Source organism: Epargyreus clarus, unplaced genomic scaffold (assembly GCF_041222505.1).
Source record: "Epargyreus clarus isolate Ecla_fem2 unplaced genomic scaffold, WU_Ecla_fem_2.2 ptg000027l, whole genome shotgun sequence".
NCBI classification, from domain to species: Eukaryota; Metazoa; Arthropoda; class Insecta; order Lepidoptera; family Hesperiidae; genus Epargyreus; species Epargyreus clarus.
This window is the reverse complement of record NW_027332234.1, coordinates 2050722-2066041: the sequence shown is the minus strand read 5'-3', so window position 1 is coordinate 2066041 and position 15320 is coordinate 2050722. Positions and strand designations below refer to the sequence as shown.

At 34.5% G+C, this 15320-nt stretch overlaps 1 protein-coding gene across 2 annotated transcripts in view; it reads left to right on the top strand.

Moving 5' to 3' along the window:
• Positions 1-9986, top strand: part of LOC140754158 (rho-related GTP-binding protein RhoN) — a 204794-nt gene extending 194808 nt beyond the window's left edge. Inside the window, exons 6-7 of one of the 2 annotated variants that reach the window (XM_073089106.1) lie at positions 6896-7039; positions 7308-9986. In XM_073089106.1, the coding sequence (XP_072945207.1) occupies positions 6896-7039; positions 7308-7385 (222 nt within the window). In that variant the 3' untranslated portion in view covers positions 7386-9986. Of the gene's footprint in view, positions 1-6895; positions 7040-7304 lie in introns of both variants that reach the window. The other variant, XM_073089105.1, reaches the window with a different exon arrangement.
• The last annotated feature ends 5334 nt before the right edge of the window (positions 9987-15320 follow it).

Here is a 15320-nt window from a genome sequence, read left to right as displayed (position 1 = left end):
TATAACATAATATATATGACATAACAAGTGAGCAAAATTATTAAGTATGAGGATGGATACCGAAAAAGGGTTACACTCAGCCTGTGTCGCGGGAAACCGCGGCTGCTGGTTTTCGGTGAAACCCCGTATTATTTTTCGCGCAGCTCGGACAAGTGGTGTGTGCTATACGTACTGGTTATAATAATTAAATGACATAGATATTTATATGAATATAGATAAAATTTGTGTTATAGCTACTAATAATACTGGTAATAATCTGTAGTATCTGTATATATATATATTTGATGCGAGTGAACAGTGCAAGAAATAAGTGTAAGCATGAAATTGGCGTGGGTGAGTATGAGTGGGTAGTGTGTGTGCGTGTGTTGCGTGTATTTGCGTGTGTATGTTTATGTGTGAGTGCGTAAGTGCATGTGTATGAGAGAATGTCTGTGTACGTGAAAGATTCATTATTGCTGACATTTTTGAAACTTTAAAAGATGCAGTTTGTATTTAATTTTAAAATTATTTAACGATTTTGTATTACGAATTGGTGGAGGAAGATTGTTCCAACACTTCGTTGCACAGTAATTAAAACTACCACGGAACGCAGCAGTGCAGTGTGTTGGATAGCATAACCTAAAACTAACAGCGCGGGTTTGGTGTGTAGTGTTGATATATTTAGACCATTGTAATTTGTTATATAGATATGGCGGCGACTTATGTTTTATTATGCCGAATAGTAGGGAAGCAAAATGAAGCTGCCTCCTGTTCTTCATTTTTAATATATTAGCATTGTTTATATAGGGTGTGATGTGCGATCGCGGTGGTATATTAAAACAATACCTCATGCAAGCATTTTGTACGCGCTGTATCAGCTTCTCAGAGCGCGTTAGAAGTCGCGGGCCTCACGGTATCGGCATAGTTTAATTTCGAGAGTACTAATGATTCACATAGCTTAGTTCTTAAATCAGTACCTATAAAATCTCTTATTCGGTAAAGTACTTTAAGCCTATAAAAACAGTTTCGAGCTACATTTATGACATGGTTTTCGAAACGTAAGGACTCGTCCATTAATATTCCCAAATTTCGCGCCTCTGAGACTCTTTCAACAGACTTACCACTCACAAGCACCTTTGGGTCATTCGAAACAATTTTTTTAATTTTCTTGTTACTTCCTAAGATTAGATATTTTGATTTTTGTGGATTTATGGTTAGGGTGTTTATGTTGGACCATTTACAGATACGTTCCAAATCTTCATTTAATTTATTCACGGCAGAACGGAGGCAGGTGCGGTTTTTGTAAATATTAAGTTGACATGTTATGAAACTATGATTGCTTAAATCTTTTATAAAAGTGACTAAAGTATTTGTAATAGGGGCATCTGCACAAATTAAATCTATAAGACTTTCACTATAATCTGTAAAATGTGTAGGTTCACTCACATATTGCTTTAAATTTTGTAAGGTTAAGAAATCTAAAATGGTTTTTGTATTTATATGTTGTTTGTTTAATAAGTTAACATTGAAATCGCCTAATAACATTGTGTAATTATGCCATGTAAAAGATGAAAGAGAGTCGGTTAACGCTTCTACAAAAATTTGCAGCGACAACCACGGAGGACGGTACGCGGTACCAATGAGTATGGACTTGCCGTTCACGTTTATGCTTAGCCACATTTGTTCGACAAGTGTTGAAACGGGATGAGGAAGGACCCGTACCCGTAAGTCATTCTGAATATAAAATCCTATCCCTCCCCCACGCGCACGCACAGCCGAAGGCCGTGGCGTGTGCATCAATTTGTAACCGGGTACCACGGGAGCGCGCCCCTCCTCTCCATGTCTCAACCAGGTTTCATTTATAGCCATTACGTGTACTCTATGATCTAACATTGCTGCTAGGAATTCGTCGTGTCTAGTTCCAAGTGAACCTGCATTGAGCAAACCAAATTTCATTGCTTTTGATCTATGCATAATAATAAAAATAATAGGTCCAAATTAGATGTGTCGTCAAATGAACTAAATTTGTTATTATTTTATAAGTAAGATTGAGAGTAATTATAATGAAAGGTAAGTGTTTTGTTTTAATTGTAAATGTTAAGGCAATTATAATATAGGATAAAATAGCGTAATGTATATAAATATATTCACTGTTTTCAAGATGTATGTATATATTAATGATGTAGTTAGGAAAAATGATATAAAGATATGGGTATAAATAAAAAATAATATAAATTACGTATATTTGCACACACCAATATATATGTATATGCTGCACCATTACACATATAGACATTTTATTTATATTTAAGAAGGCATAACAAGTTATAATTAATTTCTCTATAAGATTATTTATCACGGAAAGCCCTATCGATATCAGAGTCCGATCTAATGCGAAGAGCCGGCGAATCCGCTTCGCGCCTAGCAAAGATTCTCCCATCTTTGGTCCACACATACTTCCAACCTTTAGAACGCCCTTCTTCCCGCGACTTATGAAAAAGCCGCCTGTTTAGCCAGGTCAGCCGCTCATTTATATACAAGCGGCGCGGCGGGATTGTTGTAACAATCCCCGATGAGTCCACATCACGGCGAGTGCGAGCGGCGCTTATTAGTTGGTCGCGGATAGCTCGCCGAGCCAGCCGCACGACGAGGACGCGCGGGCGGGGCGCGGCGCTCACATCCACTCCGGCAGCAACACCGCGACGTTTGCCTCTCCGCTGCGCGTTCACGATGTCACGTTCATCTAAAGGGACACCTACTTTTTGTGCTACTAATGCTGCTAGGTGTAAGGGATTTTCGTTATGTTGCTCCTCTAAACCAGTTATCTCGATATCTGTTAGAAATGTGTCCTGGTATCTATCATTAAGCATAATCTCGACTTTTGAGTTTAAATCGACACCCGATTGAGCGCTAATTTTTGATTCCGCTTCAGAGAGGCGATTGCTTATCTGGTTGCACTTTTCTTCCACTTTATTTAGACGAGTGTTGAACTCTGTAACAGCGGCGTTAAATTTAAGCACCTCCTGCCTGAAAAATGCCATTTCTTGCCTGCAGCCAGACATTTCTTCAATAAGAGTTGTAAGTTGCGAACGCATTAAATGTATTTCTTGAGCGACATTTACTTCCCCAGCTTTAACAGCATCTACTGCCGCTGCATCGCTAAAGTCGGCGTCAGTACTACCCGGACTACTCGACTCTGGAGTTATGGCTTTGGCCGGTTTTTGTTTACAACACCTACACTGCCATCTGGCGGGGAGGCGAGCATCTGGGCTTATTTTGACGCATTGACGATGGAAGATCAATCCACAATGGCTACACTTAGCGCCATCTGCCGACGTAAACTTGCCGCAGATACTGCACTTGTTTGCCATGATCTTAATGATGAATTTACTACGGATCAAGTCGGATACGGAGCGTGTTTGTCACTAGATGGCGCTGTTTGCGTTCACAATAAACTCCTATACCGAAATAAGTTTTATATATTATTTTATTTTATACTACTACTAATATTTAGTCAGCGAGTTCTCACAGATTACACAGCACTATTTCTTGCGTACTAATATTGAAGCAAATTGTTTATTTTAAAAAATCAGCCAACTGTCAAACAACAACAGCTGGCGGCTAGGTAACAATTTAAAACTCGCAAAAAACACTTATTTTTCTTCACCAATGTCACAACCTTTATCACGCACGACTATACTGTCCACTGTAGCATGAGATTCACACGGTTTACATGTAATATAGGAAGAAATTACTATAAAACTTGAAATATAATCTGGCACAATACACTGTCCACTTTGGCCGAACTACCCGAAAAAAAAAAAAAAAAAAAAAAAAAAAAAAAAAAAAAAAAAAAAAAAAAAAAAATTAGATATTTCCCTTTTATAAGCGTACGTGCATTATCATTCTTATTCAGCAAAGGCAACAAAAATGCATCTCCATCCATGTTACGCAATCACTGTTGTTCAAATACAAATGTAATTAGCTCCACATGGAACAGAACTTCTACTTGATCATTGACTCGTTATTATTCCTAAGGAATGTGATGGAATGTGAAAAAAGTAAATTACCATACCCTTATGATTGGAAAACAACACTGCCCTATAGTACTGTTATAATAAGGCTACAAATAGTTGTAGAGGTGTTGCCGCGGAGGTGCTGCTGTAAAAGATCCAACCCTAGATCATTGCATATTATCCTAGCATTATTGTCCAAATGTCCATTATAAAAGCACCAATTTTCCCTTTATAAGTTGTATGATCTTGAGAAAATCAGCAATTTATCATCCCACTTCACACTACAACGGGTTATATGCAACATTGTACCATATCGCTTCATATCACAATAAATCACTTTAATATATTTACAAGTTGCATAAAATTCTTCAGATACGGCGCATTATTTTACAATATAACCCAGTAACACGCCGGCGCGGAAAATTTTCCGTCAGTGGCTATACTCGGAAGAATTTATTACCTGAAGAAAGCTAGATTCAAAGATGAAAATAGTTTTAAGTAAAATGAAGCGTTAAAGAATAGCTAAACAGGCTCAAAATATACAAGCGATACGACGTCGTTTTGTGGCACGTTGTGACGTCATGTCACAAAATGATGTCGTCAAAAGTGACAACACAACGTCCTAACGACGAAAGTTGGTGATGCAATTCTGAGTTCATTTATTTATTTTGAGTGATTTTGATTATTTGATCCGTGTTACGTAGTGATTTAGGTTGAACCCCAGCCAAAACTCTAAATAATTAGTCCAGAGTTATGGACGTACCTATGCTCAATGCATTTAGAGACACTAGGCTATAGAATACTATTTGCGGCTAAGTGTAGAAAGTGATAACCTCTTGTTTTATAATTTCGAAAAGAAAACAATAGTCCAAGATTACTGTTGTGCTAAGTAGAATAAAACATTCAATGTGATAAAATTCTTGTTCTTGTTATTCTTTGAGCATTGTAAAGTGTCGAAAAATACAAACTACACTTTCAGCTCTTCAGTTTTTGCCTGAATATTTTATGATCTCCACAGTTTCTGAGTTTATGTACAATGTTTTCTGCAGGCTGTAGTGCTTTGCAAAGTAAAAGATCTCTTATCTTTCGCCAACTGCTCGCAGCTTTTCCAATTTCACTTTTTCATTTTTGTAATGTAAGTACTTTTGGATCGTGAATAGTTTCAATAGGTTCTGGCGGCTAATCATAGATTAGTAAAGATACTTCGCCGCCTTGAAATTGAATGAAGCCACAAACGGCTTATTATAGTAAGTTCTTTTTTTGAATTCTTGACAAATAAAAACATTTTTAGAGAAAATTTACGAATAAATAACTAATACTGCGTAATTTACAATTACAATGTACAATTTACATAATTAATAAATAATTATTTCAAATATTTTAGGGACATTTTAGCACGGAGACGTGGCAAAACTTTTTTACGCAACTATTTCAATTCTCAAAACTGGGTACATTTTCTTGTTAGGAGTGAGTAATCATTACTAATCTACGCGGCTAATAATGAATATAATATGTATGATACTTTAACGCAGAGATGGCATATTTGAAATTAAAATTATATATCATTACTAGCTGACCCGGCAAACGTTGTGTTGCCATATAAATCAAAAAATGTTAAGGGTGAACAACCCTTATCACTTAGGGGTATGAAAAATAGATAGTAGCCGATTCTCAGACCTACTGGATATGCATATAAAATTTGGTGAAAATCGGTAAAGCCGTTTCGGAGGAGTACGGTAACTAACATTGTGACACGAGAATTTTATATATAAGATTAATTGCACGATTATGTTCCTTACATAATTGAAGACGTAGTCGAGATATCAATTTACTTTTATATTGGTCAATATATTTTCAGTGTGCGAAAGACATTTTATATAATAATAATATTGTTTCTTTGCTAATAATTACGTAGAAATATGGCGCCAACATTGTATTAATGAAAATGTCTTAACACTAACAAATCCTATAACTCTCGTAACCTACTTTAATTATAGTTGATATAACACTATGTCTGATATTAAGAAGTTTCTATTGGTGATAAATGGCGCCTAATAAAGACATTAATGCGCCTCCTGAGACCCACCAAACATTACTATCGACTCATAAATGTGTCGTTGAGTATGCTCGTGATGTTGTCATTATAATCTATAATCTTTATGTAAATGTATAATAGTGTCTCGGTCTTACCACACCCTTCAAACCAGAACACAGCATCTCTTACTCTATCGTTGATTCCATAAAGCAGAAATAAGTGTCACAGTGGAGCCTTCGAAGTCAAACAACGAGGGGTAGAACTTACGGCGTAATCATACATTTATCGCCAGTAGACTATTTAAATTTTGCCGCCTCTATCCTCCACACTGTAATTCGTTTATCCAGCCTCCTTAAAATTGTGCAATATAAATCACAATTTGTTGCCGCCCTTAAAATTTGTCATAAAGCGGGCGTCAAAATGAAATAGTTGGTTATAAAAAATGTCAAGATCAATCTGCCATCCCTAGAATGTGCCGCCCTAACTCCAACCTACTCAACGTATTGCTAAATCTACCTTTACTTGTTGATAGCATCGTCTGTTATATCTCACTAATCTTTGTGCAAGCGTAAACTTTCAATTCCGTAAATAATGGAGAAAATAGACTGTTTATTTTCAAAATTAGGAACTGTTTGAGGAAACATAGTATCATAAACATGTGTCGGGTACTTCCAGTAGTTTAATAAGGTTATTGATCTGTTTTTCATATTTATCTTATTGAACTATTCCTTCAGTTTTCCAATGTTTAAAGAAATAGTCGCGCTTAAATTGCAGCGTCACTGTCACACATTTTTGTGTTCATAATGTTTCAGTCTTAAATTAATGTTTTTTTTTCTCAGGCTCTATTTTTTTTTGTTTTTCTCAGGCTCTTTCCGTGGCCAGACAACTGGGCGCGACCACGTATGTTGAAACATCAGCTCGAGCATCCAGTAAAGGCGTGAAGGATGCCTTCGAGGTTGCCGCCCTGGCAGCCCTGGGGAAATTGAACAAACAACAAATGAAACAGCAGGTTTGTGTGTGCATCAAAAACATATCTAAATTCGTAAGCAGATAACATAATCTCTTTGGTACATATACATTGTAAGCATTTGAACGAAGTCCAAGGTAGCAACGCATCCATGGCAGATTTCGGGTAAAACTCCAATCCTGTCAGAGTATTTAAGATCAGATGGATTGCACGGTCATTTGTAACTTCTTCACATATTTCATATGAGATATGAGTTTTGACAGTAATAACTATATTTTACCCAATTAAAACATGTCCTTTTTCCCAGAAGCAAGTGGGACGGAGCAAAAGCAAGCGCGACTTGAAGGCCGAGCTAAAGGGGCGGGCGAAGAGTTGCTGCGTCATGTGATCCGTAGCCGGCCACCCCTCGAGGTGGCCGCACGACTGCTAGGCGACCACCGCCCTTCCAGGACTTCGCAACCTTCTGAAACATGCAGTTTCTCTGTTCTCCCAACTCGTCTTACGGAAGACTGCCGGGCCCAATGTATCGCCCTGGCATACGCCGCAGTGACTTGTGGTGTTCTGACTCTTTGTGGTGTGAAAAACTTCAACTAAAATAGTATTAGTGGTGACCATTTTTAATATTCGAACATTAAATGGATAGTTGTCAAAAGTAATGACGACATGGAGTTTATTCCAGTAGAAAGTCTAATTGAAAGTATGAAAATATTAGAAAGAAATTGAACAGAGTTCGTTTTGGAAAATTGTTTATAAGAATGTGAACTTTAAGAGTGTAATTACGAAACAAAGGTGCAATGTATGACCCCCAGGGTTAGGAGCGTGAGATGCCTGTGATACTGTAAAAATAGAATTCGCGTATTGGGAATAAAAAGTGTAGAAATTGAAATATAGAGGCAAATAGACGCTCATTTCCACCCACGGTATCATTACACATTCATTGTGAAGTAGTTTAAGATGGTATTTACATGTATACTTTAAAGACAATCGATATTACGTAGAAAAGTGTGTTTTTCATATACATTAAAATTTAAACATTGGTGTTTTTTCTAATTGTGGCATTTCCAAAATATGCTATGTAAATATTAATAATATTGATATTAACAATAAATAATAAGTCATTCGATGTACGTTTTAGGAGCACGCACGTGCTGTTTTCTAAGATAAAGCATGTTAATTTAAATGTGATTAAAGATTAATAAGAATAGCTAAATTATTCCAAGTAGTTAGGTGTCTATTGATGTTTTTCTTTGTGATAAATAAAAATAAATGCACAATTGTGGACAATATTACTAAATACGAGGTCCATTCGCTGGTTTCCACGTCCATTGCTATGGTTAGTATTAGAATTTTTTACATTTACAAAAAATAGAGTTTTCAATACGTCATCTCATCGATTGGTAGCTGCCTCTAAATTAAACCGATTCTAATTATCTTTGTATATTACAGACGTTTTATTTACATCTAATTAAATATAATTTAATAAATATACATATACAGATTTAATGTTTACTAAAAATATTTTGGCAAAAGTTATTTGTACACCAAGTGTACACTGAAATTAATTATAGAATGTCCGTGCACAAACATTAAAATAATTAAAGCCGTTTGAAAATATAGGTCAGCTATAATTTGTAAAAAAATAAAATAATTGATAAAAGCTTCATTGAGTGCAACACTCGAATGAATTTGGATCAGGAGCGAGCTTTTTAATAATTATAATTCATGGAATTGTAAATATTTTTTCAAACTTAATCAACTAGGAAAATTTATGTTAAAAACTTTAAAAAGTGCGTGACAGTATCCATTTTTTTGTAATCAATTGGTATATGAGTCAAGCTGAAATCAAAATAAGCACAGATTATATACAAAAAACTTCTATGACGAGTTATCACAATATTTTGCAAAATTAGCTTGCAAATAAGCTCGTATTCTCAAAAGCTTGCGTGAAATTAATACATTACTTATTTTGCAACGTTCCACTTATCTATTGTAACGATCAGGATCATAAAATCTGTATCTCGTATGACTATAAAAATGCTAAATCACCGAAATAATATAAGTATTTGGACGTAACTGCAACTAAGGATCAAACTAGAGGTTTCAGTTACTGATATATTAAATTGTGTCCAATAGAATTATATTTGAAGTACTGGCTGTTACATGAAATGATAATATACCTATTATGGAAAGCATTATGCTTTTCCCGCCATTTATTACTACTTGCCGCCGACAGATGACTGTCACGCACAGATAATCAAAATATTAAACAATATCCCTGGTATCGTAGATTCTGTTATGTGGCATCTAGATTCATATAATTATCTATTCTTCCAAATCATAACAATTATTAATATATTTGAATATAGGCTTTGAAATATTTGATGGGTTTATTAAAGCTATGTAATTATAATAATTACTATTATTTTCGATTGTTTATCGTATTGTAAGTCGATACCAAGCTTTAAATTCAATGTTAGCTTTAATTACCGAGTAAAAGTTATTATTGTATTTATCTATTTAAAAAAATATATTTTCTATTTCTTTCAAATTTGATTTTTTATTATTTTATAAAGAGTTAAAATTAACTATCTTAAAATTTTGGTTTTAATCTAAAACACTGTTGTACATATCACTGTAAGTTCATAGATAATATTTGATTATTTTTTATTTCGTAAGTCGCAGAAATTAATCCAACGAAAACATATTTTATTTTAAAATTAGAACTTGTGAATCCATGAGTACTTTATTTTTTAATATCTGTCTTAAAGTGGCCTATAATCTAGTTGGATTAGTTTTTGAACGAAAGAATAAAAAATGTTTGTAATGGGATTAAAATATTTAAATATGGCAGTATTTTAATTGATTCATGTTATTTTCATTGTAAAAGATCGTAATGTAAATGTTTTTTTGAGTCTAGACAGTGGTTAATTAGGCGACTTTGAATGTTGTTTCTAGACTATTCAATATAGCGTTCAATGTTTTTGATAAACGTTTTTTTATTTCAATAACCCAAAATATCCTTCTATTCCTAATACCGATCGTAATATCGTTTACTCGTCTATATTAGGCACATAATAAGATACAGTTAAGATAAAATTACATGTATGAAAGATGTTATTACACTTTTATTAGCGCATATGTCAGTCATGTGCGAGAGAGAATTTCACATTTCATGCATGAAAAATATATATGTACACTGTAAAAAGTGTACCCTAACTTTATGATAAGTTCTGTTTCCATAAGAAATAGTTATCTGCTTACCGAATAACCATGATATCCATATGATACCGAATGATAGAAAAAATGAAAAAAAACACAAACAATTATTCTAACGAGCGTCGCCAAGTTTTGGTTAGAATAGTGTAGTAAGGGAGACATTTTTGCACTTTCAGAGGGATTATAGGTATGACTAGTATATGAAATTGATAACAGATGTCAATGGGTGGCAGTGACTACTCAAAAAATATACGTTCAAGACTAGTAGAGCGAAAGTTATGTATATCGTCAACTCAATAACCGTAGAGTCTGTACCACACGACTCTAACGATATCTTTTGTCGTATGTTACAGAACTACTGTCACTTATACACTGGATCGTAGATTTTTATTATACAGTTAACGTGGCACTAGCTCGTTCAAACTGCTAGCAATTGTAACGTGTGTAGATGTGGGGAATTGTGTAGCGTTTGGTGTAACTGTTTCGTATGGTAGAGATGAGCGAATATATCTAAGCGAGTATATCTATATGGTTACAGCTAGACTACTAACACGTATATTAGATTTTACTATTGCTAATAAGTACGATCGGGAAACGCATCTTTTTTATAAGTTTAAACATAGATATAGAATGCCATTCTATTTTGGAGATTTCCTCGCGTAGTAGGTATTTTCGGTATAATTTTCATAATATTAAAATTACCAATTCGACGTTATTTGTGTCAATTATGCATTTTGGATTAATTATAACAATATTATTTTTAATTCCTGTAGAAGTCGTAGTAAACGACTAAAGCTCCGTTTAAATTATAATCTACAGGCATCAAACGTTTCAGACACGGATTATGGCATACCAAGTAATATTTTTCTACACAATGTGTTTTGATTATTGACGTATTTTTATCTTTCTTAACACGACGTCCAGACATCAAACATATCAAAATGTCTGCCACGTTCCGTTCCTAGCTCGTTAAATGTCTGTAGTTATATATTACCTTTCAGGCTTTGCATTAAGACGGGCCAAGCCGCCTTCTCTCTCGTTTTATAGGAAAGAAAACTTAAGACTGCAGTGTAATAAAAAATGAAAATAAAATGGAATCTCGCAGCAAATTTCTCTCAAGCAATTTATGGAAATATTTACTACAAAGTCCCTACATAGTTATTACATTGACTGCGACTTTCGCTCTAAAGGTAGTTGTAAAAAATGTACCTACTTATTTGAACGAAGTCGGTACTTACGTATTTTAAAAAAATGCCATTGTTACTGAAACAAGAATCTTGGAACGCGCTTGGCAGGTTGATTTGTCATTGAATAGCAAATATGATTATTTTTATATAAACTCTAAGATACGAAGATACTTTCGTTATTTTTTTATTTACTTTCCCAGGACGCATAGATATACAGTTTTTATGGGAAATATTTTATCGACAAATAAAATGTAATACTGCATCTTTCTGCTTCATTTTATCCATGTTTTATACAAATTAAAGTGAATGCAATATTAATTCTACATTCTGGATCGCGTAATAAAATTTTGTATCTAAAATAAGAAGTAAGCGCGCAGTGTAAAAGGTCGTTAGCATAAAATAAACCTAAACCTAAGCGCAATGTACTCCGCTGTAATAGAAAATGAGAATAAAACTGGAATCTCTCAGCAAATTTGTTCTCTCGAACAATTTACGGCAATATTTACTGTAAAGGCCTCGCAAAGTTATTACATTGTTATACCTACATTGGCTGCGCTGTTCCCCAGGCCGCTGTAAAGATGGCGGCTTTTGAAGAACTCGTGAACTTTATTGATACAAAAGCTCATTTTGGAAGTGCTTTAAGGCTAGCATCGGAGGGTTTTCGGTTTAAATAATATTAATGGTACTTTTAGTGTTTACAGCTGCGTAATATTATATTACTAACTAGCTGACCCGGCAAACTTTGTACCGCCTCAAAATTTATTTATCAAATATATTTCATATACAATATAGCCTATGTTACTCGTAGATAACGTAGCTTTCAAATGGTGAAAGATCTTTTAAAATTGGTCCAGTAGTTTTTAAGCCTATTCATTACAACCAAACAAACAAACAAAGTTTTCCTCTTTATAAAGTGTAGATATTCATACATGACAAATAGACTAATAATGTAGGTACGTTAATCTGCTAATAATTGTTTGTGGTTTTTTACATATTTTCTATACTTCGGTGTGCGATGATACATCCATATTGAAATCATGAATGGGTTCTTCCACTTTCAGCGTACTTAATAAAAGAAGTTGGTAACCAAATAATATTTTTAATATTGACGGTTGACTTACAAAATAAGGAGACAAAATGTGAAGTGGCTACGCCTTTGTAATCGGCATCAGGTAGAGCTCCTGTTTTGTATGGAGTTGGTTATAAACTTGTACAGTCGGTAATGATAACTTACCCTCAGGTGTACCTACTTCATGCTCGTTTGCAATTGCAATTTTATTCAATTTAATCAAAAAGTAAATGTATGTTACATTTACAAGCTACATCAAGCAATAAACAACGTTTACGAAAGAAGATTTATTTTAACAAACCACTATCGATATAAACATGATATATTTGTTGGTCACACCATAGTTCCAATACATTTTATTAAAAATAACCGCGGGCAGTTGCGGCGGCGTATTAGAGGCGGCTACGTGAGTATTTTCCAAATTCCTGCTCGTGATATGAAATATCTGAGTATTTATTCCTAAGTGCTACGGAACGATGGTGGAATGCCTTATGAATTATAAATTAATAGCGCGTAATGTACGTTCCGACAGCTAATCTACCGAGGGGGAACTTTACTGACTTCTGAAAATGTAATATGAAGGAGTGAGATATGTAGAAAGGTTATTGAAATTAGTTTTCTTTGTGAATACAATATTACCAAAACATACCAACTTAAATAATAATCTGGAATACATAATAGTATGATTCTAGGCATAATTATTATTAAAAATTAAAAAAAATATATATTTATCGGGATTTATGCAAACTACGTATATAAAACTGAAATTAATGGCTGTGCAATATTTTCTACAACTTTTTAACATGTCAGTAATTCACCTAAGCAATAATACTAAACTATGTAGGTATACGTGTGGACTTTCTATTAAATTCGTCATCAACGTAAAATTAAATTTTACTCGTCACGTCATTACTTACCATACTTCATCCATAGATAAGTATAGATATCTCACCGCCTTGTAATTGATGGAATCCATTAAATGGCTTAAACAACTGACAGTTCTGTCAGCCATTTAATGGTTGTCATGCCGATATGCGCAGTTAAGTGGTGCAAAAACACGAAATGTAAGAAAAAGTGCGCAGAAATATCGGTACATTCCAAAATGATCTAAAAACTACATTTCTTTAATATTTCTCAAACACGAAAATGGATGACAGTGACAATTTCAATTGTCAAAACTGCTTACATTTTCTTGTTAGGAGTGAGTAATCTTTACTAATCTATGAATGCATCATGATGATACACTATGATTCTTATATATTTTTAAAGATACAATCACTAACATTATTCGTTTAATATTAAACATCGGATTTAAAGACATTTACAAAATATCACACATTAAGTACTTTTCACGTGTACAATTTATGTACGTCGAATACGAATTTAATATTAATACGACAGACGGAAAATATAAAGTGACATACTACGTACGTAGAGGAAATGGCGTCATTTTCCCGCGTCGAATAGTTTCCTCTAATATGAACGTGAGCACGCAATTGCTCGCCGTATTCTGCCAGTTGTGGATTAAATAAAAGCAATACGAAACATGTAAATAATAATAATAATAAGCGGAAGGTAATATTTCACTTATTTTTACAACATTTCATGATAATATGATAGACTAGCTGACCCGGCAAAAGTTGTGTTGCCATATAAATAAAAAAATGTTAAGGGTGAACAACCCTTATCACTCAGGGGTATGATTTCTATGATTCTTTTGTATGGAATAGTTAATACTGCTAACTTTTTTAATTAGGGATGACTGAGAGTGTTATAAACGTAGGAGTAGACAAATATAATCAGAAAGCTTTGAACTGCTAAGCTATCGGGAGTTACACGTGTTATTGTGAGTCAACCATAAAAGATAGACATATGCTGTCGTGGGATTAGTTTTATATAATTTTAAGGAGAACATTTCCGTCATACATGATTTCTGTGTAGCTTTAACCATTTAGGTTGCACACGCGACGGAAGCTTAAAAAATGGAGTAACTTCTCCCGTTTTCCCAACATTTCCCCACACTGCTCTGCTCCTACTCATTGTAGCGTGATTAAAAGTATATATAAGTTTGTACTATAGCATGCTTCTACGAAACTTTTAACACGCATGTTAACAATGGCGGTAGAGATAAGCCCATACGTATAACTTTAAAAAGCACTGTATTGTGTTGAAGGTGGTAGAACCCTTTGTGGGTCGACTCCGGCGGCACCACCGTCACACCTATTTCTACCTAATAACAGCAGTGTTAGGCGCTGCTGTGTTCCGGTTTGAAGGGTGTGGTAAGGGAGACAGACTTTTCCGAGGCGTTCCAGCTTAGTCCTCAGGGGTAGCGGCGCATCAGTTGCCGACCTCAGATAGGAATATCTAATCCTATCTGGGGTTGATTACAGATGTCCATGGGCGGCAGTAGCCATTTACGATCGGGTGGACTGCATGCTCGTCTGCTACTACTATATTATAAAAAAAAAATAAAACAGAAGAAGATTAAAAATAATGCTTGGAACATTTAATATAAATTAATATGCGCAATAAATCCAACAATTTCTCCTATAACTTTGCGGCAACATGAGTATTACCGAATGAATGTGAGAATTGTACGAACTAGTTAGTTTACAATGTTACATGGTAGTTCCGACTTTCCGAGTGGGTACAATGCCTGATGCCGGCATGAATAAATCTGCTTCAAACTTTTAAACATTTAAACTAGATGCATGATTTTGTAACGTTATCTAGGAATTGTAACTCAAACATTGTTATTTAAAAACTACATTTGTATGAGTTTTGAAATAAGTACCTATATTTATGGAGATGTTAAAATACAAAATCCCTTTGTGGTTCGACTCCGGCGGCA